Raw genomic sequence first — 10,642 nt, forward strand, 5'->3', positions numbered from 1 at the left:
TGAACCATGGGGTAAAGTGGGGTGACCAGCATTTTATAACCTGAAGGGGTGCTATGGAGTTGAGCACACCTAGTAAGGTGCTATTTAGTTTATTTGTTAAGCTATCCAGAGAACCACTTCAATTATTCATTTTTTGAGAGCATCGGGATAGCATGATTCTAGAGCTCCTCTGGCTGATTTATTAATAACGCAGCTCTTTGTGGAAGGCCAGCGATATTGAGAAATGAGTGGCATATGAACATTAAAATTGAATCAGAGGGTGATCAGATAATAATGGAGCAGAGGAGGAGACTGAAAGGTCAGTGACAGAAAGACCATGGTGTAAAAGTTGATTGATGGTGTGACCGTTGTGGTGTGTGGGTTCAGAGACAGCCTGAGTAAAACCAGATGTATCAATGAATGTTGTGAAGGCTCGGTTTAGTGCATTGGATGTGTTATTAAAATGAATATTAAAATCGCTGATTATAATGATGTGGTCGGCACGAGTCACAAGATCCAAGATACACTCCGAAAATTCATCCAGAAATTGTTAGTAGGCTCCAGGGTGATGATACAGGACAGCAATGTAGAAAGACAGGGTGTTTGTGTTAGGTGAGGGTGGAGAGAAGGACATTAAAAGCACCTCAAATGATGAGCAGCAAATGTTAGTTCTGGGATGAAAATAGTAATTGGAGCCATAGATTAGTGCTACCCTGCCACCATTTTGGCACGAGTGATATAGGAGTATAGAATGTTAGGCGGTGATGCTTCAGCCAGAAGCAGTACATGATCTGCGGATAACCAGGTTTCACAGAGTCCAAAAATATCAAATTGTGTTTCAATATTTGATCATGAATTAAAAGCGCTTTGGAGCCTAATGATGTAATATTAATAAAGCCTATTTTAAGGCAGGTATTGCTGTTAAAAACAGGTGTAACCTTCACAGGATTCAGGTTCTGCATATTCCGTTGGTTTCTATTTGGATGGGATTTTCTCTTATGGATGATGGTAGGGATGTAGAATACTTCATTGCCTTGATTCATAGGAAAGCAATTTGGAACAGAGTCAATGTTCCAATGTTACTATGAACACAGCACTGTAATTTATTTTCACTCAATCCCACATCCTGTAGCCATATAGCCAAATGTGTTTTAATCCACAGCTAATATACAAAGTAGTCCTCAACAAACGCAAAACTTACTCCTGTTTAAGTAATATCTGCTAAAAGCTACAGTTCCCAGTTGTTTTAGGAAATTACTTTTTTTGGAACTATATATTTGTGACCCATTTTTAAACCTGAATTAATAGATTGTTTAGTCACTTTGTTGCAGCACACTAAGCTGTAAATACAACACCGATATATTATCAACTTCTAAAGTCATAATATAAATATAAAGAGTCCAGATACAGAGCAACATTAGCATTCATTTTGAGTCATGTTTCTGGCCAACTGATGAATGTATGTCCAATACTCCGTTTTTTAGCTCTGTTTTGGCCTCAACTAATGGCCCTTGAGCTACTACATGCTCCACTCTGTTCACCAGATAATCGCTATCTTTGTCTATTATTTAGTGCTGAGAAGGTAATAACAGAGCGTTCATGAAAGCTTTTTCGCTGAATTAACAGTAAAACCAAAATAATGAGCATAAAGAGTTTAAAAAACTCCAAAGAGCTGAAGGAAATTGCAGAATTGGTGATAATTCTTTGTGGGTTTATCCCCATGAGCAACTCCTTTCTTATTAAACATAGTAATTTCATCAATTGTTAGTATAAAAATATTGATTAGAGCAGCTTTAAAGATTAACATCCTCGGCAGCAATAAATGGACTTGGGGCGCACAAGATAGAATAACACCAGCCTTAAACTATAAAATTCAGACTCAGATTCAGTCTTAGGTCTCCTTCTATATCTGTTATCACTGCAGAGTAGACTGGTTGACTACATTTTACAAAGTAGTGGCTGGCATCAGCAAGACAATGTTTTTGATGTTATTTTGCAAATTAGCTTAAAGAACACCTGAAGGGCAGGAATCACTCAGTCTTCTGTTCACTGTCAGGAGTGAATTCAAAACTCATTGGCAGAAACAGCAGTCAGAGCTAATCTAATTCAGAGTTTGGGGAATTGGTCTGGAAACATGGTGGAGAGAAATGAATCTTAAGATGTGACACAACTCCTTCCTCATTTGTATTTACTCATGCACATTTGTTCTGATCAACACAATTTTGATTCCTGTTCAGCTTTACTTAGAAATCTGTTTTGTATGTATGTCATTACTGACCAGAGTCCTTAATCTCATGTGAGCCTTTTTAAAAACCTTTGTCATTTAAATGTAATTTAATGCTGATGGCTGTTTCATCTCATTTTTCCTAGAGCGAGTTTGACTACTTCAGCAAGATGTCAATTTATAACTGCTCTTTTGATCTAATTACTAAAAAAGAAGAGTGGGGTTGTCTCCCAGGGGAAAAGTGTTTCAATCTCACCTCAGGCATGAATGGCAGCCACATCGATCTGGAAGATGCATGTTTGACGGAGGAAGGGTATCTCGAGAAATACCTGGGGCCTCGTCGTTCATCTGTGTTCCTCCCTGTCTGCCTCATCTACCTGATCATCTTCATGATAGGTGTGGTGGGGAATGTGCTGACATGCACTGTCATTGCACGCAACAAAGTGATGTGGACGCCAACAAACTACTACCTGTTCAGCCTGGCAGTGTCAGACCTGCTAGTACTGCTGCTTGGCATGCCATTAGAGCTGTATGAGCTGTGGCAGAACTACCCTTTCCTTCTGGGGAAGGGAGGCTGCTACTTTAAAACCTTTCTATTTGAGACAGTCTGCTTGGCATCCATCCTCAACGTGACGGCACTGAGTGTGGAGCGCTACATCGCTGTGGTGCATCCACTGCGTGCAAAGTACGTTGTGACGCGCACCCATGCCAAGCGGGTCATCCTGACGGTGTGGGGTGTGTCGGTGTTGTGTGCTGTTCCCAACACAAGTCTGCATGGGATCGCCACCCTTTACAGTCGCTCCTCCAGCCCTGGCATGAACATAAATGTGGAGATCCCTGACTCGGCAATCTGTACATTGGTGAAACCACGCTGGATATACAACCTGACCATCCAAGTGACCACCTTGCTATTTTTCATTATGCCCATGCTCACCATCAGCGCGCTCTACATGCTCATTGGGCTACAGCTGAAGCGGGAAAAGATGCATCAGGCACTGGAAGCAAAGTCGGGCTTTGGTCAGGATAGCTTCTGTAACATCCGTACACAGCAGCAGAAGGCTCGCCGACGTCAGGTCACTAAAATGTTGTGTGAGTATCAAATCACTACAAAGATTTGTCAACTTTAATCTTTAAATCTTTAATCTCAGAGCAGCATCTGTTACCACCTTTTCATGTAACAAGTAGAGCCCGATTGATAGGCTGAAGCTGATACCAATATTTAAGAATTTTAAAAATCCAATGGGGACATTCATTGTGGTGCATCTTAGAACTTATCTCTGCTATCTGTAATCTTGCAGTACTCATGAGGGATTTGCTGTGTCTGATATAAAATAAATGGAAGATGATGACTCGATCCAGTTTGCGCTAGGTAGCTGGAGGTGCTGCCTCCCTTTTATTTTCTTTCAGACACAGCAAATCCCTCACAAGAAGCACAATAGTAAGGCCAGCAGCAGGAAATGGTCAGTTAGTGTAGACGGCAGAGTTCAAATACATTGAACACTGAAACTACTTTTGATTAAACTGTTTCTCAAGAGAAAATGAATAGTAAACAATTTTTATAATTGATTATTATTTTAATTTTAAGCAATTTATAAAGCAGGAATGCAATGTGGGGTTTGATGTTCTTCTCTATTTTACATTCTTGTAAATTTAATATATATATATTAAATATGTATATACGCTCTTAGAAATAAAGTTGCTGAATAGAGCCATATAGGGTTCCTGGAAAAACCTTTTTATAAAGGTTTCACCTGGGACCCTTTCAAAGGGTTCTACCTAGAACCCAACATAAAGGGTTATACGTAGAACCGTCCATGAAAGGTTCCACCCAGAACCCCCTCTGAGAGGTTCCACAGAGAACCCTTCTATGGTGTAATGGTTTCACCCAGAACCCTCACTGGGGGTTCTATCCAGAACCTTTTAATCTTCTAAGGGTTTCATCTAGAACCCACCCAGGGAGTTCCACCAAGAATCCTTTCATATTTCAAGGGTTTCAGCCAGTACCCTCTTGTCTTCTGCTGAATGTACTATGAAGAACCATATTGTATTCTACAGATCAGGCAAAAAAAATTGAATCCCATATATTGTTTATTGTGGTCATCCATCATTTTAACAATTTATGTAACAATTACTGATGTTTACAATGTTGGCATTGAGAAAACATTCAAACAACTTTTAATGAGAAAAAAATGTATTTAAAAATCTTGGAACAATGATGGATGAAGAGGGAGACTCTCTGAGGATTAGGCAACAGAACAGAGAGGCTGTGTAGGTCCCCAGGGGAACATATCAAAAGTGAGCATAGGACTCAAGAATCAGCAATGCATCAGACTGTCCTCAGCAGGTGAATTCATGTAATCTCCAGCAATGGTGACATAGCAGAGAAGGAAGAGAAAAAAAGAGTTAGTAGCATCAATCCAAGGTACACTTACTACACCAGATGAAGCAGTAAGCCATCTACAAACAACAAAGTAATGCATGGTCCAAGGAGAGCAATCGTTGTATGGGCACATAATAATGGTGACAGTGGAACAGATTGAATAAGCCTGTCCTCCAAATCCTCCACTAAGAGCCTCCACTAGCACACAATCAGGTGAAAGTATTTAGCAGCAGCAATTTGACCATTCCATTCGAACTAAACTCACATTTATCACAAAAGCAAAATAAAAAAGCATAACATGCTGCAACATAGACTAGTCTATTTACTACTATCCACACAGTTGCACAGTCTCTTCACTGAAATTGGTACAGCACTGTGGTCCTTGATACCCAAAACAAATCTTTTGATGAAAATGAGAGTTTTTGTCAGTTTTTTTGGGTACTGGACTCCAAAAACAAAATAGAGTGACATTAATGCACTTGTGGCATATGATATATTCATGCCACTGTCCTCAGTCAAAACTTACATACCATCCAGGTATAGGGCTATCCTGTGTGCCTGCAAAGGGTTTCCCTCCTCTGTGTTATGGAGCATGATTGCTGGAGTACGCACATTTGGCTCCTATGCAACACAATCAGTAAGTAAAACAAAGTAAAACTTGCTGTGAATACAAAATTATGGTAACAGCAATCAATGTTGGCATACTGTGGATAACGCCTATTCCTGAGCTGAAGTATTTACTTCCTGTGCAGTGTACAGAAAGGACGAGTCCTCTCTGAAAATGGAAGGCAGCAGTAAAATTGCTGCATCCTGAATGAGTCCTGAGGAAATCAAATTATTTTGTAATATTTTTTTGGCTGATGTTTAGGTGTTTTCAGAAATACAGATTGTGGCTTTGTGATTAAAAACATAGATACCTTGTCTTACGGAATCATCCAGGCAGTCACTGATTGCTCTCTGGCAGCGTTCCTTTAGGTCACACAGTGATGCTCTTTGAACAATTTTTGTTGCCATTTGATTCAGCTCTGTGACCATTTTGCAATCAGCATCTACAAGGAATTGCTCCTTCATCTCCCACAGAAGCTGAAAGGAGGAACAAAAAGTATTAGCTCCAAATACTTGATTATCATAAATTATCATAAATATACATTTAATCAAATGTATGTCTTTCAACTTCTTAGACCCCAAACAAATTCAAAACCTCAAATTCATTGGTGTACAACTGTATTTGCAATTGTTTTTCTGAGAAACTGAAAAAATGGTGATTCTTCAAAATAGATCCATCATGAAAGTTGCTTAGAATGCCTCCTGTAGACACCCTAGTATCCCCTAAAACATGATTCTTAGTGTCAGTTCTGGTAAGAACGGTATGCAGAACTTTCAGCATTGTAATATACTGGAAGGATTCCTTCTTGCCACATGAATTATGTCCAAGCAGATACTGAGTTGGCTCAACAAGGCCAAATTCATTTATGCAGTACTGGTAGAACTTAAATTTACTATTAATGTCCTGAAAACACACATCAAATATATTGTCCTCCAAAAGGATATTGAGGTTTTGTTCTGTCTTTTCCTCCAGACAGATTTTTATCAGATCTTGATATTATTGCTCACTGAAATAATGAAAAGCTCCCCAACATCTTTAGCAACACTTGTTTGGACCACTTGAGATAATGTGTGACCTTCCTGACACTTTAGAAAGAAAGAGATGAGATCTCTTTTAATATTTGTTTTCATTTATGCTAGCTTCTCTGAAAAAGAGGGAGCAGTCTCCATGTGGCCTTCTTCAATGATTCTCTGAACTTCAGAGTTTTCCTGTTGGATTGTGGTGCTGTGCTTCTGGGTTAGGTCATTTCAGAGTGATGATATTTTTGTATATTTACTGGGGCATCCATTTCGCCATATTCAAAGACAAAATTGATTTCACTTTGATGACAGGACAATAGGACAACGTGGACATTGATAATGCACAAAAACATCTCACCAGAAAAGTCATTTTTTGTCCACGCTGTGTAAATCATTTAAAAAAAAAAAAAACAAGAAAGAGATGCTAGCATTAAAATTGTCCATTGTTCACCATAAAAGTCCTTAGTTAGAGTAAAGCTTGCTGAAATGAGATATTACATTTAGCTTACCTTGATCTCTGAAGTTTCTGATCCTCTGTCACTTCAATCCAGCTTCTAGTATCAATCCATACACGGGTGATCACACAATGTGTCACTACTGATATGTCACACCTGTTTTGTAAAGAAGGGCAGACTATGTGTTGCAATCCGTAGGAGCTCTCAGCTCCCCCATACCCACCCCAACGTGGCAGCCAGCTCCCAGGCCCCACACACCAAACCCCAGCCTTTCACCTGGGAGACTGGAGTGCAATTCATGGCTCCAACACCCCTTCACACTGTAGTCCTCCATCCCCACAGCCCTCCCACCATCCGTAACAAATGAAAAATAGGTAAGGAGGGTCAACTGTCTACTCTCCAAAATGTATATAAATTCAGGGCAATTTTTTTGGCTGATGAACTCCTCCCTCCAGAGACTGTAGTTACAATGGTCAAAACAACACTAACATGGTGGCTCAGTCGGTAAGAGCACAGCAGTGCTATTTTGAAGACTGAGGGTTGAAGACATGATCTTCCTACCACAGAGCACATCATGTAGCTACATTATACATATGCACTGTTAGCCACTCTTCATAAAAGCTCCAGTTAAGTGTTGTACATCATAAATTAGAAATGATCAAAAAAACAATATCAAGAAAGATCTTCAACAGACAAATGCCCCCCAACTCAACCCTTATCTCTATGGTCTCTCCACAGCCTACAACACCTATACACAGTGTATCTCACGTTAAAGGGACTAACCAATAAACATAGTGTCTGTTCAACTATTAACTATTGTATGGCATGAAATGATGGTAAAGAAAGACACCGCAGAACACAAATAAAATTAATTGATTAAAGGGATTCCAGATACAGCTACATTTAAAAATACTATCTGAAACATGGATAAACATTTGAATATTTGAGGGTGAGGATCTTCTAATACCCTTGCTTTCAACAATACTTGAAGAACTCTTTCTTCCAAAAAGGGTTCTTTGGGTCGAAAGGGTTCTTACTGGAACCCTCTTACAAAGAACCCTTGAAGAACCCTTTCTTCAAAAAAGGGCTTTTAAGAAGCAAATGGTTCTGGTTGGAACCTCAGCCCTTCAAGAAGAAACTTTTTGGAACCTTTACTTCTAAGAGTATATATGTACATGTATTTGGATTCTTGACTATTTGGTCAGACAAAACAAGCACTTTGTAAACATGATATTGGGCTCTGGGGACTTCTAATGATGACTATGAAAGTAATCATCATTTACAGCCCTAAATAAATCAACTGTGACCTGGAAGGTGTTAAAGATCCAGGCCAATAGCATGTTATTGCAGTACTTTGCTCCTGAAATAACATAACCAGATTCAGTTACTGCACCAATATGAATCATTGGGACTAAACAATTAAAAATGTTGAAAGTGAAAATGTTGTAGACATATGAGGGTATAATCCAGATGGCATTACATTTCCCACAAACATATTTTGCGGATGCTAAATAGTTTCTTGTAAATATAAATAAATATTGATGATATGATACTTAAAGGTGACACCAACAACGCAGACAAAGTTAGCCAGTTTCATATCAGAAACAGACACATTCAGATGTAACTGGGTTTAACACAGACTGCCAAGCAACCTTATTGAGGCAGCCTATGTGCTTTTGTATCTCAGAGGTGAAGGTGAAAGCAAATGTAGCGGTAAAAAATCTGTCATGCTCTGTGTGCAGGTATTAATCTTTACCTTGGCTTGATAATGCTATGACATTGATTTACTTGCTCTCAGTTCCTTGCCTGCACATGCACTGATGTGGATTTTCTCAACTCACTGAATAACTTTCCTGGAAAACCAAAAGGAAATTAAATAGAACAAACTAATCTCATAAGACTAATCTTATTCAGTCCTCACATTGCATAATTTATTGAATACTGTGTAGACACTCAGCAATCAGAATTCACTCATCTACTCACAGTTGTATCTAGAATTCTCCTCAGAGACATAACAAATATGAAATGTTGGCTGTGAGGCCTCTGAATCTAAAGATAATTTAACACTGATGTACAGTAAATCCAAGGCTGTGTGCCGAGGACAGATATTCTCTAAATCACTGACACAGAGGCCCCAGAGGGACAGTTTAATTGAGAGCAGAGAGAGCATGTTTGCAACTTCAATCAATGCACTACTATTAAAATACCCTCTACCCTGGGGTCTCTTATTGTCTTGTCTTGTTTATTTTCCAGTTGTTTTAGTGGTGGTGTTTGCAATCTGCTGGGCCCCATTTCACACTGACCGCCTCATGTGGAGTTTCATCAATGACTGGACTGACAGCCACATGGAAATTTTCCAGTACGTGCACATCATCTCTGGAGTGTTTTTCTACCTCAGCTCAGCAGTCAACCCAATCCTGTACAACCTTATGTCCACACGCTTTAGAGAGATGTTCAAGGAAGTCATGTGCCATCGGCCGCATCACATTACTCCCAGAAAACACTCGCTTAGTGTCACCCGGGTGACACTCCGCAGCACCCTGAGTGATGCTCCAATCAGCAACGGAACCGCCATTGTTGAAGCTGAGGCAGAAGACGGAGACGGGCGGATGAAAGATGAGACCAGTTTTTCATGTTAAAAAAAAAAAAAATCTTGAAGGGCAGGATGACATATTCAGACTAGAATGGCATGGTGTTCAGAAAGACTGTCTCACTCTGAACCAGTGTATTCATCAACTCATCAATAGCAAGTTTGAAACAGGTATGTCAGCTAAATACCTAAAATACAGCAGAAAAAAATCAGTCTTCTGCTGAGGCTGTCAGGTTGCAGTGGAAGTCTTACTATGATGGTTTTGAAAACTTTACTCATAAGTCAGCAAATCACATACAAAAGTTGAAATGCAGGATCATATAGCCATAAGAATAGTCAATAGTCAGTTTGCCCTGACATCTAATGTGTGATGTACAAATTCCATTCAAATGAAGATATATTTTTGTCAGCACTTGGAAAATTTAAATTATGACAATACAGGTTACAAAACTCGTGTAATTTATAAAAGGAGTTAAACCAGATGGACCAATGAATACTAAAGCTTGTCCAAGCCAGACAGGGCTTGAAAACTTAAACTTGGCCATGTACAGTAAGAATGTGAAACAATATGATGTAAAATATCAATAAATAAAAGTAGCTGTTAAACTAGAGAGTAATAAAAACACAAAAAAGATTTTTAAAAAAATAACAACATTAAAAAGGGTCCAATGTCCAAAAAATATGATAGAAAAGAGAATGTATTTTATTCATGATATTGCTACTAGAATGGTCCATAATGTACACTGTATGTACAGAAAGTATTTATATGAAATATTGTATTATCCAGTAAATTACACATGATTAATAATTGCAAAATATAGTGAGAAATTGCTTTCTTCAGATATCAAGAAATGATTGTCCGTCAGCATCTGTGTACTGATTACTGTGGTGTTTGTGTATACTAGTAACTCCTGCTAAATGTCTTAATGCTTTTTAATGTTATACCTATCTAGTTTCATTTGATTCCTAATACAGCTTTTGGGATTTTTGTTGTCAGAAACATACCACTGTCAAGTACAAAAACAGTACATGTGACTATGTAAGACTATATCTTTCAAATGTTGTGATTGACTACGTTTGGCATATTTGTAGGCTAAAGCAAACTATAAAACTATTTGTCAATGAGTCTGCCATCCAGTGTCTTATGGTTCGTTTGCTCTGTAAATCATTTGTCCTTTGTTCTTCCTGTAGTTTTGCATTAATTTGATGAAATACCGTTCCGTTATCCGTTTACGTTGTTGTAGACCTTATTTCGATACAGGGAAAAGCCACAGACTCTGAACAACAACCCACATTCATTTTCATGCTTAAGTCTCCTTCTTATCGAATTTGAACACACATCTTGTCTTGCACCTTAGCTTGTTGAACGAGAAACCAAACATTTACCA

At 38.8% G+C, this 10,642-nt stretch overlaps 1 protein-coding gene and 1 long non-coding RNA gene across 2 annotated transcripts; one reads left to right on the forward strand and one right to left on the reverse strand.

Moving 5' to 3' along the window:
* Positions 1-2,252: 2,252 nt before the first annotated feature.
* On the forward strand, positions 2,253-9,893 carry nmur1a (neuromedin U receptor 1a). The gene is made up of 2 exons (XM_044360564.1): positions 2,253-3,292; positions 8,918-9,893. Exons 1-2 carry the CDS (start codon positions 2,374-2,376, stop codon positions 9,301-9,303), a joined length of 1,305 nt encoding a protein of 434 aa, XP_044216499.1. The 5' UTR covers positions 2,253-2,373; the 3' UTR covers positions 9,304-9,893.
* Positions 4,286-6,606, reverse strand: LOC122988328. Its single transcript, XR_006404771.1, has 4 exons — positions 6,568-6,606; positions 5,501-5,666; positions 5,289-5,404; positions 4,286-5,204 (listed from the first exon to the last, which is right to left on the reverse strand). It is a non-coding gene; the product is annotated as an uncharacterized LOC122988328 (long non-coding RNA).
* Positions 9,894-10,642: the final 749 nt, after the last annotated feature.

This window comes from Thunnus albacares, chromosome 9, assembly GCF_914725855.1.
Source record: "Thunnus albacares chromosome 9, fThuAlb1.1, whole genome shotgun sequence".
Classification (NCBI taxonomy): Eukaryota; Metazoa; Chordata; class Actinopteri; order Scombriformes; family Scombridae; genus Thunnus; species Thunnus albacares.

Bases quoted from the DNA above. Each gene is read 5' to 3' on its own strand.
- nmur1a (XM_044360564.1), top strand. From the start codon at position 2,374: ATGTCAATTTATAACTGCTCTTTTGATCTAATTACTAAAAAAGAAGAG. The intron at 3,293-8,917 runs GTGAGTATCAAA...TTTATTTTCCAG, and splicing joins TCAGGTCACTAAAATGTTGT to TTGTTTTAGTGGTGGTGTTT.